At 36.4% G+C, this 22926-nt stretch overlaps 1 protein-coding gene across 18 annotated transcripts in view; it reads left to right on the top strand.

Moving 5' to 3' along the window:
• Positions 1-22926, top strand: part of RBFOX1 (RNA binding fox-1 homolog 1) — a 2554959-nt gene that overhangs the window by 2515381 nt on the left and 16652 nt on the right. For 11 of the 18 annotated variants that reach the window (XM_075069299.1, XM_075069296.1, XM_075069293.1 and 8 more), the window contains one exon: positions 2741-2805. In XM_075069299.1, coding sequence (XP_074925400.1) covers positions 2741-2805 — 65 coding nt within the window. Of the gene's footprint in view, positions 1-2740; positions 2806-21580; positions 21634-22926 lie in introns of all 18 variants that reach the window. The other 7 variants (XM_075069298.1, XM_075069294.1, XM_075069295.1 and 4 more) reach the window with 1 other exon arrangement.

Raw genomic sequence — 22926 nt, 5'->3', positions numbered from 1 at the left:
AAGAGCAGGTTGGACAAACACCTGTCAGGGATGGTCTAGATAATCCTTAGTCCTGCCATGAGTGCAGGGGACTGGACTAGAGACCTCTCGAGGTCCTTTCCAGTTCTGTGATTCTAAGATTCTCTGTGTGCATGTACATGTACCTACGCCCATCCTGCAATCCATGGGTGTATGCCTGTACCAACAAGCGTCCCAACACCCAGGTGCGTCCCACTGCACCCCCACATACCCCAACATCAGCACGTGTGCCTGTACCAACACACATGCCCCAACATGCATACATGTACACCTGTACGCCCCACATATCCTGTCATGCATCTATGCTTGTACTCCCCACACGTGGACACCCACCCATGTACACCTCTACACATGCATGTTCACCTATATCCCCCACACCACAACGCATACCCATACCCACGTGTAACCCCTCACACCCCAACACCCCCACATGCACACACCCAACACCCGAGCATGCACACCAGTACTCCCCCACATACCCTGACACCCATGTGCACACACCTGTACATACACACCCCAACATTCACATACACACACACTCATATCCATGCACAAACTCTAATGCCTATGTGCACACACTCCTACCCATCCATACACACCCTGACACACACGCACACACCCATAGCCATGTGCACACCCCAACACTGACACATGCACACCCCATCCAGACATGCATCCTGCCACATATTCCCACCCTGACATCCCCACATGCACAACTGTACCCATGCACACACCCCATGCACACCTGCACCCATACACACCCCAACAGCCACATGCATGCACATATACACAGTATAACAGTCCTTATAGCAGTGCCATTTATTCTGGTTCAGGAAGCTAAATAAGTTACATCTATATAAGTCGCCTTTCTACGGGCACAACTGCATCCGACTAAGACTTGGATACGTATAACTATACTGGTTAAAAAAGCCACACTTGTCCCTGCCTTAGTTACACCAGAGTAACTTTTCTGGTGCAGACCAGGCCTCAGGGACTCCTGGTGCTATGCCATTAACTTCAGAGACATTACACCGGGGATGAACATTGGGGTTTTGCATCCTGTTTCTCTTGTGAGCTAGGTGGATGGGTAAAGCTGCAACCTCAGGGATGTGTAACTATTATGGAGTGATAGATGCTGGTCTCTACAATACAGCAACCATCAGCTCTCTTCAACCCTGTTCTGCCACCATGTGGCCATTCTACTTCCTTTCATTCATTTTAAGCTCGCTGTCCCCTACCCCACCTCCGTTATTACACTCTGCTTCCCTCAGTCTGATCAGACTGTTTGTTGCTCTTTGGGTGCTGGGCTTGTTTGACTAAATCCAGGGAGCTGGACAAACTTTGGAGTGAAGCTTGAGGCAGGTCACACAGATCTTCACACTAGTGACAGAGGAAAGCAGGAAGTGGCAAATCAGATCAAACTGACCGTCCCACTAGTTCAGTTTCTGGCCAGTGCCACATACTTCACAGCAAGGTGTCATGGTTCAGGAAAACCTTGATTGTTTGCTTGTTTGTTTGAAAAGTGTGAATTGGGAGAGCTTTGTTCCAGGTGGGCTTTGAGTGGGCCTGACTGCTATAAAAAGGCAGTCAGCGGCGAACAGCAGAGGCTAACAGAGGGACTTTGCCTGTGATCTGTCCGTAAGGAGTTACGCTAAGTGCTGCATTAGGGAGGCTGTGTTTGTGAGTATCTGAGCAGAGCCGTAGCAACAAAGAACGTGGCCCCCTCCGAACATATGTCCGGGGCCCCTTACAATGCAGAAACTGGAATGCGGTATTTATTTTATACAATATACAGGGTTCATATTATGTATACATAGGCCTACAGTGTACATATTCCGTATTTACGCAAAGCGCTTCTTTCGAGCCTTGTTCTCCGCAAATTGGTTAATCAATGCATCATAGTCCAGAGATCTGGCAATCTTGTTTTCGATTGAGATAACTGCAAGCACAGAAAACCTGTCATCTGTCATGGTTGAGCGCAGGATATTCTTGATCAGTTTCATTCTGCTGAAGCTCCTTTCAGCACCAGCGACAGTAACTGGTGTGGTCAGAAGAATTCTGATGCAAATGCAAAGATTCCAGGAAGCTCTGCTATTTTCACAGTTTGATAATCAATGCATCACTGCACACAATTCCTTCTCAAACGCGTGTGTTTGTCTGTTTGCTTAATTGAACAGCTGCAATTACTGTTACGTACAGCTGAATGTTAATTCAAGAGAAAGAAAAGAATTCCTTCTTAGTTATGATTTTATTTACGAATTAGAAACCTATATAAAATTAGAGTTTTAATGCAGCAAAAATTTTCATTGGTTTAATCAAAAACATGCAAGGTATCATATTAGATCTAAAAAATTATTGTTAGCTTTGTAGTTTTTCCTTAACTGATTGTGTCACTGCTTATTTTTAACCCGCACTACACCATCATTGGTAAGGGAATTTGCTACCTGTAAACATAGAAAAATATTCTCAAAAACTTTTTTTGATGAATGCAGTCCATTGATTAGCCTGATCTTTGGGTCAAATTAGATCTTAACAAGCAGAAACTGATTGGATTGTGATCAGCTCTGCTTAACAACCTCGTGAATATTATTTATATGTAGTCCACCCCTTAATTGGTTTATATCATCATGAAAAGAACATTCCAATAGTTGCTGGTTAATTTCAGAAAATATTAATTTAGACTGCTGTAGCAATGCAATTAGAATGTAAGTTTGTGTTTCAGGGTGGTTATGCTGCCTACCGGTATGCCCAACCTGCCACTGCCACTGCAGCTGCCTACAGTGACAGGTAAGACCTAATTTACTGCTAATAATACTTAGCATACAGGAAGTGGAAAATAAGTTCCTAACTCTTTTGTTTGCTCTACAGACTACTATGGTGTATAAAGTTAGGCTGTATTGTTATGAAGAGCTATAAATAGAGAGGCAGTGATTAATGAAGAATCAGGCATAAGATACATACGCCTTCCTTGGTTGCAAATCTGCCACTTTTACTGTGAGATAACAATAGTCTGTGACCCTTTTACAGTGAATAAATAAATGTACAGCCCATAATGTCTGCTGCTTAAGTCATAAATTTGTCTTAACCAATACTTTTTCAGTTAATTTAGAATCTGTCCTCTAAGGTATTGAGTACTCTCATTTTCACTCTCTCCTGTTGAAGTCAATAGGATTTCAGGCCATCGAAGACAATGCTGATTTCCCAGTTAGTTGGCTTTCAAACTTTCCTTTATTTGAGCGTTTATATAAAGACAAGTTGCTCTGCTTGTCTTACCTTTTTTTTGGAAAAAAAAAACACCAAAAAAAAAACAAAAAAACCCAAACAAACCAACTTTTAAATCATGGTATCAAAATTGGGTAAATACACTGCTGAAAAAGTGGATAATTTCTTAAAATCAGTATAGCCCAGTCCTGCAGACACACACTCTTAATTTATCAGTGTAAGTAATTTCACTAAAGTCGATGGGATTGCTTTTAGGATGAAATCTTGGCCCCCATGAAGTAGGTGGCAAAACTTCCAGTGACTTCAGTAAGCTAGGATTTTGCAACACTGTTAAAATTAAGCATGTGCATAAAAACGGATCTAGGCCTAATTTTGTAATGAAAAAGAAGAATGTACTTCTTCACCTGGAAATTCATTCTTCAGAAATCGTAGCTTTAAGAAAATCTGCAGTGCCATTGATACTTTCAAATGGTTTAAGAGTTTACAACACACATAGAAGTGGGTATCTACTTTGTAAAAGATTGTTATATGTGTATTTGCTTCACAGTATCAGAAAGAGCTAAGGACCCATTTCTGACAAGAAATGACAAGAAAATCTTCATTGAAATCAGTGAGAAATTTTCTTGCAAATTGAGTATAAATTTAGACTTGTATTAGGTGCTAAAAATGGTCTTTTTATTATTGGGTTTTTATGTTTCTGTTCCTTAAAGAAAACAACAGACTAAGAAATAGCAAAGGATTTCTTAGAATGATGTGCTGTTCATGGATTGTTTTTTCTGAGAAAAATGGAACACAGTGTGAATGTTAAAATGCTATGCATGCATAATTGCCTTTAAAAATGCTTATTCTGGTAATAAGATGTATTTTTAAAAAAAAGTTTGGTGAATAAAAACAATTTGCATGTGTGGCTGAGGCATGCTGTGTGAGACAGGTAACAAGTTTCTTTATATGAATTCCGGATCCGTAATGTCAATCAGATATTGGTGTTTGCACCTTGTTCGTGATGTATTCTTTCTACGCAGGGTAACCTACCATATGGAGTGCTACTCAGTAGTTTCATTTCATTTCCACAAAGGTGTGTTGTTAGCATGTTGCAGCTATGGTATTTTTTGTGAGCTTCAAATGCAAACTAGTTCCTGATCCTTAAAAAGTTTTTAAAACCAAAAAGGCAAAATCATAAATAATCTCATATTTCTAATCCTTTCTTTTTTTTTTGCCAGATATTGTTCAAATCTCTCTTTGTCAGTTAAAAGGGTTTGCTTGTTGCTATAATGAAAGACTGTAGATTTACATAGTACTTAGGGGAAATGAACAATATCAAGATGAAGCCTAAATGCTTTAATTACAAACTAATGAACATACTTATAAAAGAAACAGAAAAATCAGATACCATAAGGTAAAATAAAAGATTTTTACCTATTCCTCTAAATTGATAATGGTTGGCGAGAGAGAGAGTGAGTCAACCTGACTAATAAAAATAATCACAACATTGAAAAAAAAACTTAATAAAGGAAAAGATATAGTATGATTAAATTCTGTAAAAGAAGATTGAGATGGTATCTATAGTAATGCAATAGTTACAACCCTTAATTATTTTATATGAAAAATATCTCTAGCATACTGAATTTTCAGATATAGTCTTTGTGTATAATTAGAATTGAAATAACCTGGACCTGCTGCATAATTACAGGTATCTGAAATTGATTAATTAATTAATTTATTTATTTTTAATATGGCTTCTCAGTTAAATGTGTTTACCCCCAATTGAATAAAGCTTTTTGGGTTAATTACAAAGATATAATTTTACTTACTTTTCTCTATTGGGGAATTCTAAAACTAGTTTTAAAAAAGAAATCCTGCAAAAACTTTGTTGCATATATGAAACTATATGCAAACAGGGATACCTCAAATTAAAGTCAATTAACAAATTTATTTGTTCATTTCAGTAACTTTTTGCTGAATTTTCATTAAAAGATATGAGTTTTTTGTCAGAAAATTAGGGTTTTGGTTTTTTTTTTAGATTCCTCATTCCCTAAGCATTTTGCAAATTATAATTTGGCAAAATTTGAGTTAATCTCTAATTCTGAATGCAAACGCTGAAATACAGGACAACTACTAGTATCCTTTCTTCTGAATGTAACCATCACTTGCTGTCTTGTGCTACATATGAGTATTACACATTTGGTCACACAATGTTCATTTTTGTAGTGGATATGAGTCCCCATTCTCAGCCAGATATATTTATTGTATATGTTAATACAATGCCCAGGGAAACACGCTGAATGCCACCAAGCATATATTGTGATGCAGTGCTCTAGCATGAAAAGACTACTTGGGGGGTGGGGAAAAGTACTGTTTGGGTCACAGATCATATACATGATGAGTGACAAGGTCCCTATCTTGACACACTGTCTTAAGTGAGGAGATGGAGAGAGTAACTGTTTGGATTGGTTGCAGATTTTGTTAATAGACAAACAGGAGGTGAACAGAAAGATTTGGGAATCCAGAGTTGATACCTCTAGTCATTGGATAATGATTGGTGCTGTAGAACTGTTGTGAGGAAACATAATGGTATCCTTGTTTGTCACACTTGGAAAGATTGCTGGATATAGGCAATGAAAAACAAATATGGAGGAAGAGACTAAGGTGGCAAGGAAAGATAATGAACCTTGTAAAAAATTAAGTAGTTTATAACAGAAGAAAACATACATATGTAATGACAATCAGATTTTAATCGAAATTGAAATAGGCCTTATAGATTTCTCCACTCACTTATCAAACTTGTAAAAAGAGAAAAGTCGGCTTTATTTATGAAGCAATATAGTAAGAAATCATTTTACAACTTCAGGAAGGAAGCAGAGCTACATGTTTTCTCTATGGAGTCTATCACTTTATTAAATTAAACTTAAAGCTTTGAGCCTTTTGAAGTATTTGATCAAAACCTTCACATTTTTAACAGTCTAGTTTAAAATGTTTCTCAGAAATTCCTTTCCCTTCCAACTGATAAGAGGGAGAGGGGGCATGTAGTATTAAGGTCTATATATGTTTTGTATCACTCTTGAACTTTGACTTCTAAGCTCTTAAACCTGAGAGGCTGGTTAAAGGAAAACAATTTTAAAGGTATACAGAATAAATTAAAACAGATATGTTAATTTTAAACACAGATTTTACTTGATTTTTAGGTTACATATTAAAAAAACTTAAAATATAGATGCTAGTAAAGGCTTAAATCTAAGTCTGACTTAAAGAAAACTGGCAAAGCTATCAAATTTTATTTTCATGAGGTAAAACCAGTCAAAGCATGGCAGTGGGGCGTATCGTCATTTTGTCATTGCATGTTCACTTGGTGTTGCTAGTATGTCTGTAATGCTGTATCGGATTTGACAGATCCATCACATTAGCTCAGTGAATGGCTTGCTTGAATTAAGCCTAAGGGCAGATTTATTCACATTGATTGGCTATTGGTTTTGTGTTTTATGACTTGATTGTTGCATCTCTGATCAGAATAAGAAAAATGTTCCTTTCTTGCATATTAACTTTAACAGCAAATATGTGTTTAAATATATACGGTGGTGTATGGAAGCTTTTAAAACAAGTTAAGCCTTGTCTGGAAGGAAAAATTATTTTTCACTTGTACTGCTTGCTAACAATATAATAATTATTTAATTATAATTATGTGTGTGTTTATGTGTATCTGGGTATTCATATATACACACACTTTATCCCCACCCCCCCAACCCACACACACACATGTAGTGACGTAGTTTGCTCTGAGACTTCAGAGTATTTTTATATATTGTCTAAATATATAAAATATATAAATATATATATTATATATATATAATTTTATATATTGTCTAAATCTCACTCAAGTAAGTGGAAGGACTCCTATTGACTTCGTTGGGGTTTGGATCAGACCCATAGACACTGGAAACTGGATTTTCTTTCTATGTGTTGTACAATTTGAAAAAATAAGAGATGATAGTAAGGTATATAATAAAACATTTTACACACACAATGCATTTGTAGTGTAAAAAAGGACCTTTTTGTTTGTTTGGTTTCATGGTATATGTTCTTTGGACACATACAGAATTTTGTATGATACCTGGAAACAGGAAAATTATCATACAGAGGTTGTATTTTAAGATAGTCTTATCACTTCAGTGCAAGATCCCAGTTATTCCAATCTTTTTATCTTTAAAATGACTAATTTATTTATTTTTGTCAAACTGGTAACGTATATAGACACAGAAGTTAATAACGCTATCCAGCTGTTCTCTTTGATTAAGGAGTTGACAGTAGTACTTGATATTTGTAATCAATAATTCCAATAATAAAATACTTAGACATATAAAGTTAACTGAAGACGTTATCAAAGGCTTAAAAATAAAAAAAATGCAGTTGGTTGTCTGAGGTAGATTTAGGCAAATTGTTAAATATTTTAGGCTTTAAATATCTTTACATTTGAAAAATAAATAATGAAGAAAGACAGTGTAATAATTTCATTAAAATAATGTTCCTTTTTATTGGGAATCTCACCAATTGATATATAATAAAACTTCAGGATTTAATGGCATATAAAATATAATAGTACCTTGAGCCAAAGTTTAATTTACCTTTAAAGAATTTTATAGGTAGATTGATATTTTAAATAGGTGTAGTCAATATATTTAATAGGCACACTTTTTCATCAGATGTAGGAGAAACACTTTCTATGGATTAATATTCTATGTAAAAATTAATAAGATTAGACAAATGAGTTAAAATGCCTAAACAAACCCAAGTCATAGCATGAGTTTCACTTATCCCTCTAGTCCAAAGTGGAATTTCCAACCATTTTTTGAAGTTTCCCCACCTATACATGTTCACTAAGCAAATATATGTGATAATTAGAAGGATCCCAGGAAGTGGTAGGTGAAGATCAATTATCCTATACTGATTAAAGTAGTTTGAGCATCTGTACAAATGTACTCACACTTTAAGATTCAGTTCAGATATATGGGCAGCTTGACAGAAATCCAAAGACTGCATTCAAGTTTGCATAACATACTATAGTCATAATGATATATAACACTTATGCAGTGCTTGTCATCTTCAAAGCACTTTTGAAACATTTAGAGCCTAATACAGTGGGATCTGGATTGGGTCCTTACTCATTCTGATAGCCATCTGTGGTAGCTAAATCTGGTTGGCTTGCTTACTTTCCAAGCAATGTAAACAAAAATCAAGTCATTCATATTACCGCTAGAGAGCAAAAGCAAACTTGGACTTTTACACATTAGATTCCTAGGTCTGTATTTTTAAAGCTATAACTACATATTCCACATTTTGCACTCAGATTATACCTTGGGCACTCTTGGTTTAGATGGGAAAATGTAGCTGTTACAGAACAGTTTGGTGAAGGAACTGGTAGGAATGTGGACAATGAGTACAAGGAAAAAAACAGGATTTAGTTGAAAGAAAAGATTAAAGTGATAGAGCTAAAAATATAAACATGGAGAGTGAGAGAAATTAAATCTAGGGAGTTATCTGCAGAACAAATGATAGGAGTTTACAGAAGTAAGACAACATTAATGAATTGCAAAATTATTCTGTAATAATTGGAACAGTGTGCAATCATTAAATTTTGCAGCTTTCCCCAAATAGATAAATAATGTTGTATATCTTCATTTAGAAGACATTCTCATTTAGCAGCTACCCCTTTTCCATGTAAACCACAAGGGAAAACAATTAAATTTCATACAGACTGGAGATAACTAGTAGAACTACAAAGCTATATTTTACAGAGCTAATACTGATTTACAACTATGTTGCTCAAGTTTTACATGAAGTATACTGAAATCAGTGGAGTTACACTTGTGCAAAACAGGAATAATGTAGTGGTGATTCAGGTCCCCTTTACCTGAAGCAGTGGTGTTCACCTTTTACAGATATATTCTCACTTCAGAGGTTGCATCATCTGTATTGGCTACTAATCCCATGCTTTGCTATCTTTGGAAAAAAAGAGCTATTCTTCAGAGTCCTAAAAAGTAAGGACAGTCCTGGATTAAGATTTAAAATATAGCCTGGCACTTAGTTTGGGGGGAAAGGAAGAGAAGAAATAAAAATTGAGAGAGAAGGTAGGGGAAAATGACAGCCAATATTTGCATACATGGTTACCTGAAGTTGGGTGCGTAGGTCCATATTTGGGCACCTGATTTGGAAAGGTGCTGAGCACCAGTAGGTTCTACTGATTTCAGTGAGAGCTGCCAGGTGCTTGATACATCTGGAAATCAGGCCAGCTATTTAGGTGCCAGATATGGATTTAGGCACCCATTTTAAAAAAAATCTTGGCCTACATCAGAAAATATTTTGAGTTGTAACTCTTGCTTCAGTTATTTAAAGATAGACACTTAGTGGCATATAGATGTGATAATGAATATATTCCCTAGGTACATTTTAGTGGTTTTTTCCCCCTTTTTTAACAAAGAGAAAAAAGTATTAAAATTTATATTTTTAGAAAGTTACATATTTACCGAATACTTTATAATGTCTTCCTCTGAATTGTTGCAGAATGTTGGTGGAATATGTAATTTTGTTTTTTAGATGTGTAATATTCACCAGACTGGGTAAACATGGAGTCAGGGAATTATAAAACATAGATTCCCAACCCAACAGACCAAAACTGTTATTTGGTCACTGCTTGTGCCACTAACATGCTGGACCATAACAGCGCCTTTGGTCATGTTAAGGTCTAATTACAGTTTTTAATTTTCAGATCATTGACTCGATAGACCACAAAAAAGTAATTAAAACATGCTATGCAAGTATCGTGAACCTAAGTGCCCCAACTGTGACAGTTGTAAAAAAGCTTGGAAGGAATTTAATATATTATATAATGGGGAGAGAGACTAATGGAATCAGGAGCTATGAGTACAGTATAGGGTGGAAATCAGTGGCAATCCAGAGCAATTTGTGGAGAGGTGAAAACATACTAAACGAGCATACTTAAAATGATATTACGTAGAGAAAGTGAACTTAAGAAAGTCATAATTAACAATCTTACATTTATCTGTGGTAGGCCCTTTCATCTCAAAGGATCCCAAAGAACTTTATTACCTGTATATTCACAGATAAATCTCTTCACATAACTGAACTGCTATCAGCTGTAGGATGTAGTTTTGGTAAACAGGCAGATAATCCAAGTACTGAACAGTTTAGCCAAGGAAAAGCCTTGCTTTTATGAAAAGTATCATGGGATCTTTCACATACATGCAGAACGTCACAGGACCTTTATTTTAAAGGTCTTATGCAAAGGCCCTTCAACCTGTAGACCTTCATGAAATTCATTTTATCTGTCTTGGATGAGGGGTTGAGTTGACCGTGACAAAGTATTTAATATACAATATTTTGACCATTAATTTATCTCCTCCAACTGTAATGTAAAGTGATAAGTCAACCTGATGGCTATTATGGTGCAAACGAAGATAACATCATAAAATGGAAAGTAAAAGTATGTTATCATACGAGTCAGAAGATAAAATAATTTGAAAGGTAGGCTTAGTACTTATTAACAAGTGTTAAAGAATTTGATATCACTTACCTCTGTACTAGAGAAGACTGATAAAACCGTATCATATATGAATCAGTGAGTAAATAAGGGAACTTCATGATATTCTTGAGGGATAGTGATATTGCACTAAAGAATTAATATGAAATATCAGTGAATTATTATCATGTTTATAAAGATGACATAAAGTCCATTACAAATTTCAAAAATCAATTCTATTCTATATTGTACATGAAAATGTTCACAAAGTGCTGAATAAACCAAGGGTCTGGTTCTCATTTACACTAAGACCACTTCACACTGTTCTAACAGTGCTCCAAAGAGTCCTTAAAATAAATGCAAATATATACTCACATTAAGACTTCTTTACGCTGATAAACCAATATAAAATAGCCTTGGTGTAAAGAGAATCAGGCTCAGCATTTTCAAATGTGGATGCTTAAATTTAGATACCAAAGTGGCCTGATGTTCAAAGATGCTGAGCAGCCACAACTCCTATTGACTTCAGTGGTAGCTGTAGATGCTCAGCACTTCTGAAAATCAGATCTCTCATTTAGTTGTTCACATATGGATTGAGATGCCTTATTTTAAGCACCCAAGTTTGAAAATATTTCCCATAGTCAAAATGCCAAAATAATTAGGGTATAATCCTGCTCTTGTCGAAGACAAGGGTATAAGCCTGCTCCTGTTGAAGACAGACCAAGTTGTTGGTGTTTATTCTTAAAGCACTACTCCTTAGTCCTTTAACACAAATATCTGCCATTGACATAATTTTGGATACAGTTTTGCACATGCACAGAAGTCCCACTGAAATATTAAATAAAATATTACTTAATATTACTTTGACTGTGGGTCAAAAATGTGTAAGTGTCAAAAATAAAGTATGTTTACGGAAACTTTGGTGAGAGAATAGTTATAGAAATTTCAGCGGTTGTTAATTTAAGCAAATTCTGTCCAAATTCTGACAAAATCTTTGAAATTTAAATTGGGATGGCAAGTTTCCCATATTGCTGCACCATATTCTCACCGCTCTTGAGAATTCACATTTCAGCAACTTTGTAAAAGAGAATTTTCCCCCCTCTTGCCACAAGTTTTTTGTTGAAAGTGAAAATTTCTGGACCAGTGGTGGCATTAGGCACCTGCAACCCATGCAATTACAGGAACCTGTGAGGAAGCAAGAGGCTGCCTGAAAGTCAGGTCTGGCCTGCTGGGAGTCAGCTGCTCCATCTGCTCAGTGCTGCCCAGGGCTCAAAATGCTGGGCTCTACACAGTGTGACCTTGCCCACTCCCACGGGACAAACACTGCCACTGTTCGGGCTGAAATTGACTGCCTGGTTCACATTCACAAAATTGTGTGACAGGAACCACCTGAAGGGACATCTCTTGACTCCACTGGGTCTCCTCTATTCTCCCTGGTGCTTGGTTCATGCTGGAACCATAATGCTGTTGACTAGATCCCCCTGCAGCTGTTCAGTACCAGCCACTGAGGGGACCTAGACAGAAGTAATACAGAGACATTAATTTGATTGCTTCACTTGGCAAGAAGAGGGGCTCTTCTTTCAACATGAGATTATACTCCCCACATACTACATTATTACAGTATTGAATTTTAGTACAGAATTCCATATACAGGGCCTCCACTTCTTCTAGCATCACTTCAAAATCTACAAAAGGACATGCCCCGGGGGGGAAGAATGGCGGCAAATTTAGGTGACATTCCTTTACTTCCAGACTGAAAGTGGGAGATCCAGGTGCAGAACATCATGGTAGTTTTCATATCTGAATATTTGTGAAACAAAAACAGTCACTTCCTATGTCCCATTACCCCATCTTAGTCACATTTGTCGTCAGGTTTGACAGTGAACTGCTTGGGAAAAAATTGTCTGGTAGAAACAAGATTAGTATGATAGTAAAGGTTCTCCCAGTGTAATTCAATTCAGCCAACTTTTTTGGCAGTTTTGTTGAAGCTGGATACCGCTGGATGAATACAAGCCAGGAAATGATCTGTTTTGTTTATAATTTACTTTGACTTCATTTAAGAGAGTATTTGATTTCTGGGTATAATTGTAAAGTTGTTAAGTTGTCTCCATGTATTGTGATTTAAATGCTAAAAGTATGATAATGGACTTTGATCTTACAGTTACTGGAAATATAAAACAAGATAATAGCAAAGTCGGTGTTCTTACAACACATATTAAACTAAACGTCAACATATTGCAGTACTTTAATAGCCTTGATACTGAAATTCAGGAATTCAGGGGAAGGAAGAGGGAGGAATTCTTCATAAAAGGATTTTAGAAAGAGATTCTGAAACCTTTCTCTGTAAATTATCGTTAAGAACACTATTCAGCCAGCCTGCCAACCAGCCAACCATCAGTCTGGTTGGAATTCTCCCTAACAGACAAACAAACAAACAAACCCCTGAAAGTTGTAGAAGGTGAAGAAAATATAAAGTATTTAAAATAATTTCATTTAGAAATGTATAAATATCACATAACACTTACAGGCTGTCATTGCCACTGATACGGAGGGCCATGTCCTCAGCTGGAGTAAATTGGCACCATTCCATTAAAGTCATTAGCTTCAAAGGAGCTGCATCAAGTTACAACAGCTGAGAAATTGGTCCATAAAACCTAAATACTGACCTTTTGTGTTAGTAAATCCCTTGCTGCTTTTTACCAGAGAAGGGCTGCTAATGGCAGATAGGCTAATACTTCCCACTGTAATTTCTGCTCAATACTGTATTTGTTTCAGTTCTAATCTGCCATGTATTGTTGCTATGCACTGTTTCCCACAGTTGCCATGTTACATTCAGAGGTGGCTACACTTCCGTGACAAGGAAAGTGATTCGAGTATAGTTTATAAAGTCAGTGACTAAAGTTCAAGAGCTCCTGTGAGTTTGAGCCCCATTTGTTAAATAGTTCTAAAGGTTTATGTTTATACATTTTTCTTTTATGCTTTGTATTTCATAGGGCTATTGTAATTTTGTGTGTGCATACCCTCAGTCCTTGAAGTCTTTAAACCCTTCCTGTCTTCTACAGAGGCTTCTGTCTCTCACCAAATTGGTAGAACAGGAGGGATTGTAAGGTTCTAGGAGTGTTGGGTTAATTTTTTTCTGTTAAAGATTTCTTTTTAATGTAATGCTACATACTACATCTAACATTACAAAGTAACATCAAGGGCCAAATTGTGGCCTAGCCTAGGCATATAAGAGAAGGTAGGGCACATACAACCCTTAAGCAGGGTTGTTATGTGCCCTACTTGCCTCTCTGCAACAGACTTGGAGAGAGAGAGAGATTGCATACACATAACCCCCCAACAGAGAGATGGGCAGGGAGTGGGCAAAGACTTGTGCAGCTGAACTGTCATGGGGGTAGTAATCTACTATTAGGAAGGGCCAGTAGCAAATTACCGCTCTCGAAGAAGGAAAGGGGGAACAGACAAGGAAAGGTGCCTGAAATAGAATTCTTTCCCTGGGGTGGTAAAGCTACATCCAACGCTTACACAGGACAGATGCACAGGCACAATCTAGCCTGAAAATGGGTTGGATTAAGGCCAAATGGCATCTCGATCCACCAAATCATGAAGGTACCTGAGACTCTTGCTCCCAACCTGTTAGCCTCCTGCATCCCAGACAGTGCCTTCTATGCATATCTCTTCCTTTCCCCAAATGAGCTGTTGCCTGTCACTTCTGAGTCCTCAGTCTTCCTCCTAAAAGGAGCCCAAGTGCTGTGTACACCAACAAAGGGCCAGCTGGCAGCAGTTAGTTTTGCCCTACATCGTCACCTACTCAGCAGTAATCTTCTGCTGTCTGATCCCCATTTCACCTTAATCTGCCACTTGATTTGGGAGATATGCTGAAGTTGTACTTGTGCATAATTACATGTAACTAAGCAGCAGAGCATGGTGAATGGTGTAAAAATGTTTCCACAAACCTTCATTCACATTTTTAAATGAAGGGACACTCCCTTCCTGCAGCACATTGTGGGATTCTAAAACTCCAGGATTGTATCAAAAAATCAGAATGGAATTTATGTGACTATGCTCACACCCTTTGATGTTTGCAGTCTGTTAAATGTCTAGTGAACAAGATTCCTGGCATGAATGTTTGAGAGGTGAGAGAATTTAAAGAGTATATTGGTAAAACTGGCAGAAAACAGATTTTAAATTCATAAGTGTACTTGCACTGGAAATCTGATTCTAATAGCTAACTTCATTTTTATGCAAAGAACAGAAAGATACCATGTGGAATACATGACCACTCAAAGCTAATCAACACCATTTGAATTTCAGTTATTGCACACTCAAAAGAAAAAAAAATATGTAGACAAAAACATATTTACACATTTAGGAAAATTGCAGCATGGTCATAGACAATTTATGAGGTAAAAAAGAGGCAAAAAATCAAATAAATTATTAATTACAATGGTTCACCTGGCTCTACTAAATATCATATTTTTAAAAAAACCACTATATAATCAGCTTTGAGAGTAGTAGCCATGTTAGTCTGTATCTGTAAAAAGAATAAGAGTACTTGTTGCACCTTAGAGACTAACAAATTTATTTCACCATAAGCTTTCGTGGGCTACAGCTCGCTTCTTTGGATGCATAGAGTATGTACAGGATTAACATACATATAACTTCTGAATTTAGCACTATGTGCTGTAAGCAAATATGAACATATTTTGTAAATATAATTTCAAGATACTTACCCAGTTACTAACTAGGCAGTGTGGAGGACTAATTAATATTGAAAATGGGTATATCTCATCTTTTTGAGGAGCGTAGTCTGAGGAAAATGTGTCTATGGAACATCTCAATCATCTTAATCAACTACCTTTGACTAACATAGTTGGGCTGTGGAATAGAAATTTGTGTAGCATATTCTTTGAGATCTAATTGATGTGAACAAATCATAGTTGCCCATAGACTCCACCGTGAAGTTTAGTCTGAGTACGCACACCCATATCATGTTCATCATCATCATCATCATCACTCCCATAACTGCATTGGTCGTTGGGGCACCATCGTTGATGAGCAATCAATATCAATAGTTAGCACAAAGAAAAGAAATTTATATGTAAAATCCCAGCTAGCTTCCTGAAAAAGGTCCAATGGAGGGAGGAAAAGTCAGAATGAGATAGAAAAACATAGGAAAACACAGAAAATGAGAAAATCAGAAGCAGGTGTTCTATCCATTTTGTAACTTGGAGATGAATTTTTATTAAGACGTTTAAATAAGTATTCTGAAAATGACTCTCTTTTTCACCATTCACCTCTTCTGGGTTTCAGATATTAACAGGATGCATATTGTTTGATGTTTTAGCATCTGTGAGTTTTGTAAAGTAGAATGTATGAACCAGATTGTATCCCCTAGATCTATGTAGAGCATGCCCTCTGCCCTGCAGGCAGCTGCTTCCCATTGAAGCTCTGCTGCCCAAAAATGGTGGGTGTAGCTCAGATGTGGACATGGCAGCTCGGGCTCTCAAGCCTACCTGTCATGTTGGGTCTGAGCTCTGCAGACTAGCCCAAGGCTCTGCTACAGCTGCAACGTCCACACTGCTGTTTTTAGAGCTCTAGCTCAAGGTAAGCTAGCTGAAGTCTTGTCTTTTGGGAGTGGGAGGCTCGTTCCCAGATGCAGCATAGACATATTGTGAGATCCCTATGTCAGTACTACTGGAATGAGAGAAATAAGATCTATAGAATGCTTCATTTATATGAGAGGTTATGACATTGTGCTATCATTGATTGCTTTACCTCTCATCTGCTACTTAGTCTCTTTAATCTTACCATAACTGCACTAGCCAACTCAAAATACAATACGCAAGGAAATGCATATAGTCCACTGAAGATACTTGCAGAGTGGCTGGTTGGCCAGCCTCGGGAATGCAGGAACCTCAAGTATACTTCAAGCCTGAAAACATCCAAATTTAATAGTAACATTATTTGCCTAAGACCATGTTTTATAAAAACTTAGTTCAGTTTCAGTTAGGAATATATTCTTCACTTCTGCTTTCAACCTTGTATTAAACGGTTATATAATATAGCTAGTTCCTGCCTGTGACAGGTTGGCCCCCCTTAAGGTGCCACCTGATATACTGAGATACCACTGAGCCCTCTGATGTGCAGCCTTTTCCTTGTCAATTTACATTTGTTTTAAACAGTTGTCAGGTTAAATTTAGAATTGAGCTACTTTTAGGTACCTGGTGAAATGAATTAGGTAAATGGTTTGTCATCATTTCTGATATTTAGCACTAAATATACAATAAATGTAAATAGAGAGGGGCTTTAATTACAAAGTTCAGATTTTCAGACCTACTTTTAGGTTTACACTTTTAGCCAGCACCTGTATTTCCTCCCTCCCTTACCCCATCAAAAGGACAAAAGGTTCTTGGGGTGGTTAGATTTGGGATCCTCGTTTGGCTCATCCTTACATGTAACTCATTAGATTATTAATGATAACCCACAACCATACCTAAGGTAGTGTAAGCCCCAACATATCTATTGGAAGGGCAAGTATTAAACTCTCCAAATAAAAACGGGAACTGAGCAGAGGGATAGGTGGAATCCTTCCACCTCCCCATTCTGTGGATCACCATTGATGCCATTCTGAGACAAATATTGCAGCCACAATTTACTGTCTCCTACTGTCCCCATGCAAAGATCTGAGGGTTGGCTGGTGGATTTGCTAGTTAGGACCTCTTCCCTCCATTTCCCCCTTAGATAAAACTCTGACAGAGTAGACCTTAGTGGCACTCAGGGGCTCTCCACAACTTACCCAAATTGATGGTTCTGTGGCATCTCAGGTGCTCATGCAGAGAGTAAGATTTGGACTCTAATGATTGTCAGAAACAGTTTTTATTGCATCCAGACACCATTGACCTGATTTTCAGTTACACTAATGCCCCTTTACATCACTCTGGCAGCATAAATGAGGCAAGGAAGGAAAAGTCCTGAGCCTACTCATTATGCAGAAATTCACCCTTGTGGGTACAGAACTGTTGCAAGCGCTACATCAACTCTGCTTCCAGCCCTCAATGGAGGGTACATATCAGGAGTGTGGCCAGCCTGCTGCTGCTGCTCTTTTTTCTAGCAGGGGATTATCAGAAGCAGAGCATAAGCTGCTTTAATTTACTTTGGGGCATGAAGAGCCCCAAAATAAGGTGAGCACAAAAGTATCTTAAAGCCACCTTTGCTTCCCTCTCTCTCTTTCTGCCGCAAACACAGGAATCAGGCCATGAACATTTAAATTACTCACTTTACTTGAAAATATCTTTATTACTTATGTTGTTCTTTCAGTTTTTCTTTCTGTCTTAGTTGATCTCCCATAGCCCTTTCTAGGGCTCCTAAATTTTGTTTAAATAAAATATATTTTAAGAATTCAGTATTAATTTTCTGTTTCTTTTGAATTACAAACATTTTGAGATACAGATAGAAGCCCATTTTTAATTGATAGTAGACAAATGTTAAGGAGAAAATTTTGCATCCAGTGGCAGAATTTGGCCTTAATAATGGAGCAGAACTTCTTGCATAATCAAGTCCTAATTTTGGAGCACATTCTAGTATTCTTTGGATTGTCCAACAATATATTAAGATCATTTTCAAATTGAATATATTTTATGTAATAAACGCTTTTGAAGTATGGAGCAATTCTAATTATAATATAGTGCACTGCAGTGCAGAGTCACATGGTGAACATTTAAAAACTAAAATCCATCCTATAGTCCCATAATTTCTTACCATATGCATGTTATGAATTCTTTAAACCCAGTTCACTTTGTTTATTTAGCTGTTAAAACTGATGTTTTATTATAAATCTACACTACTTAAAAATCTATACTACTAGACTGAGATTAGTCTTGTAAGTGAAGTTGTGGAAGCCCAAATCATAATGTAAAGTTGGATATTATGCTAAAGGGAAGAATCCTGCATTTACAGAGGAATGGATTAGCTTAACAGGTCTTTTCTATCTCTAATTTCAATTATTTTGCTATACTCTAAATAGATATTGTGTATGTGTACTTTGTTGCCTGAATCTTACTTGCCTTATTCAGGTAAGAAGTAGGGTTGAAATCTGTAGGATTGCTCACATAAGTAAGGTGAGCAGAATTTTGCCCATAGTGCATAAGCAGACTTCCTGCAGAAGGCACATATGACACATCTTGCTATATCTATAGGGCCAAGTTTGATTATCAACTCTTTTTTTTAGGTATATGTATCTTGTGAAATATAAAGTAGTAAAGTCATTAAAAAAGAATAGACAGTGACTACAAAAGACGTTAAAATCATAAAATTACTAGGCAAATGACTGGAATCATTAGCAACAATATCTAATTATTCATAATAAATTGAATTTGGCTGTTGAGTGCTTTAGTGGCTACATTTACTTCCCCATAAAGAAAATAATGTGAGTACTTTAATTTTCACATTAACTGTTTTTACACTGACCAAAACCTTAGTTTGAAAAATGATTTATGGGTTTCTAAAATAAAATATACAAAAACTAAGTGCAAGGAGAAATTGTGCCTTCCAGTGAACACTGTGGGCATGTAACAGGGGCTGTACATGGCAGATATTTAAAGGTTCTCTCTCTCTCTCTCAGGGACTTTGAAGACCTTTTTTTTTTTTTTTTTAAATGTACTTGATGAAAGCTGGGAAAAATTGGGGAGTATTAGTAAAATTTGTAAACACTTTAAGCAATACATCATTTGTAGTAATTGGTTAAATAAAGTGAGAAACAGGAATGATTGTTTTTAGGTTGTTCCAGAAAGCAGCTAAAGCACTATATTATTCCTACAGATACTTCTGTGCTTTGTCAGCTGAGGATGTCTTACTCTTGAGCCAGAATGACATAAAAGTAGTTGAGCTGGATGGAGTCTGTGATTCCTCTCCTGAGGAAGGGACTTTCTCAGCCAGCCACCAAATCTTAAATTAGTACTATGTAGCTGCTTTCTAGAAGAAAATATTTTTTAGAATAAGGAACAACTTTATGGCTGCATAGGAAAGGAGATAAAAGAGTTTCTATGGACCAGCAGCTATAGAGTCTACTTTACCGTGGATGGGATCCTTGTTAGGCAGACATTTAAATCCTTCTGCATGCATCAATATTACCATATAAGACATGTTGGAAGTAGACATGGTAAAAACTTGCATTATATATGAAACACAGTATAGCTATATATTCAATATTTGTACCTCTTTTAGGTTTAGATGCCAACTCATTATTGCAGCATACAGAATAAACATCACTAGATTTTTCAATTACTGTAAATAAAAGAATAAATAACAAAATTACCACCCCATACAGGCAATCAGGATAATAGAAATCAGAGGTGGAAATGTGCAATTTTATCATGAAGTCCACTCATGTGAAAATACACGATATAATATACCTAATGGAAGGCATGGCCAATATTAAACTGATACTTCACTTGATTTTAACCAAAAAGTATGACTGTTTGTATAAATTATAGGGTCCTGTGCACCTTGTACAAAGGTGAACATTTTAATTACAGTGTTCACAGGATTCTAAGCAAGAGTTTCAATTCTTTTTAATATATTAGGGATTAGTAATAGAGAGAAGGTTTTGGTCTTTTAGGGTTCACTCCTACCAGGTGCCATGTGGCTCCTGTGGTGTCATGCCCCTCAACACATACAGATTTCCACAGGAGCTGAGGTTATGTAGCATGTAACAGGAAGTGTGCTGACCTTGCAGGATTAATCCCTTAGTGCAGAGTTAATACAAATTGGATCTAGCTCCTCAGCTGTGAATTTCTGCATGAAAGCTGAGAGATATTCCAGCTTCTGCAACTGTGAAGGATTTTGTGGTGCAGGAGCTGGATGTAGTTTGAATGAGTCAGGATCTAAGTGCAAAAATTGGGGATCAGATTCTTGGTTATGCTTGCACAGCTCCAAATGAAGTTAGGGAGCGCTATGTACATCACTAAAAGGGCACAATTTGATAATACTGCAAGTCCTTAATTAGATCATTCATGAAATATACAGTGGCCCAAATCCAGATCACCTTGCCGTCTGTGAGCCTTCAAATGGGATGATAATATGAGTAAAGGGAGCAGGTTTTGTGCCAGAATGTAGTTTTCTATATTTTGAATATTTTAAAGTGTATTTTTCATTTTTTAAAAATATATCATCTGGTAGAAAAAAGAATTTTGCAAGAGAAGGCTAATATCAAATTAATAATTTATTGAATTTATAATATTCAGTATTGTGCAGCAAACCTATGCCAATGCTCAAATGACAGTATATAAGAATATACTATGTCATAAATTCTCTTTTGGAAATGGCAGAAAATGCATTTTCTGTTTCAGCATCATATTAGAAATTTAAAAGCCAAAAATATTTTACTTTCAATATTCTCCTTTAAGTTCTACTAAGTAAATTACATTTTTTCTGTAAAATACAGGATTTTTTACATTTTGCATTTAATGCCCTTTAGTGTATACATTAATATAAATATAGCTTGATTTTTAAACTTTATACATATATTTTAGCATGACATATTTGTAACACTAAACATAAAGCTTCCAGTGCAAACGTTTGTACATAGTCCATATTCAGATGTCACCATTATTTCATTTAAAAGATCCCAGCATGTCTACCTCATGATCCTTATAAACTATCTAGTACTGAAATACGTCAACACTTTTTTTTTGCTACGTTCATTAAAATTAAGCACCCTTACCCTACCCCATCTGTAAACATCAAGTCAATTGGCAGCTAGCACATTTCCCAGTCAGCAAGCAGTATTGTGAATTTTATCTTCTCTTGCAGAAATCAATTCGTCTTCGTTGCAGCAGATGAAATTTCTTGTAACACCTCTGCAGGTAACAATCATTGATACTTCTTGATGCATCCATCCAGGTCTCAATATCCTTTTTCACATGCTGCAGTTAATCATTAGAGAAAGCTTAGTAAAGTCCATAATATAAATCTTTGGAATAGTTTCACTAAGTGATAGCTTGAAACCTTTAGGCTTTGCCATATAAAAGACATTAGGTTATTTTGCTGACTTTGATGTTTTATTTCCAGTTTCAATATTGTGTGACCCAGAAAAGTAAGAATATATTGAAGCTTCTTAAATTTACTGTACAGTATGACCAAAATTGTTACCAAAAATTCCCCAAACAGAAATAAAGATAGGATTAAAAGCATAGACACCTGTAAATGCTGTGGATTTACCAGTTTTCTGAATGACTCTTTGGGGGCAAATGGTGCCCACAAAGATAGTACAGACCCCAAAGGACATCAAAGTCTGTATTTGCAGATAGGATAGTGAGAGAGAAGATCTGTATATCATCAGAGCATCTAAGCAAAGGCCCTTTGTTTCTTTGCTAATATAACATTGTGTTATAAGGACCTGGGTACAGAGGAATAAGCATTGGTTTTATAAGATATTTGCAAAAAGTAATCTTATAGATATACAGATTATACCAAGGGAAATCATCTCTGTTGCATAATGTAGTTGGAACCGTCTGAATCTTTATACATATAAGGATGGAATTATTTTGCTACCTAAGGTGAAGCTCTGCACAGAAGCCAAAATAAATTGTAATAACATTGGGCCATATTCTGCCATTGATTATTAAGCAAAAATCTTATTGATTTAATGGGAATTCTGCATGCAAAATGATTGAAGGATACACAATCTAAAACAAAATGTTGGAATTAAAACACTTATTTATAGGATACCCTATTAATATCAGCAACAGCAAATGAAAGGTGAAGACTGTACACTTTAGAACATACTGATCTATAATCAAATACGTCAACAATATTCAATTTGTGTCAATGAAAATTATATATAGTAAGATGAACATATACTGACTTTTGTAATGTTGTATGCAATTTACATGTTTCTTAAAGGTGATCTGAAAAGTTCTTCTTTTAATACAAACTGTTTAGAATCCCAAATTAGAAGCAGTGTGTATTTAACTTTATAAATTGAAAATTGCATTATATTTGAAAAGACATTATTAGAAACTCATTTGCTTGGTCAAAACCTGAATTCAGGATTCACCTACATCTAAATGCACAGCTTTAGCCTTCCTCTCTCCTGCTCTGCTCCAGGTTGTAATAAGCTTATCAGTTCTAGCCTGTTTCTTAAGTAAAGAAGAAAG

The sequence above is a fragment of the Chelonoidis abingdonii genome, chromosome 9 (assembly GCF_003597395.2).
Source record: "Chelonoidis abingdonii isolate Lonesome George chromosome 9, CheloAbing_2.0, whole genome shotgun sequence".
NCBI lineage: Eukaryota > Metazoa > Chordata > Testudines > Testudinidae > Chelonoidis > Chelonoidis abingdonii.
The sequence above is the reverse complement of the archived record's forward strand: the minus strand, read 5'-3'. Positions and strand labels throughout refer to the sequence as shown.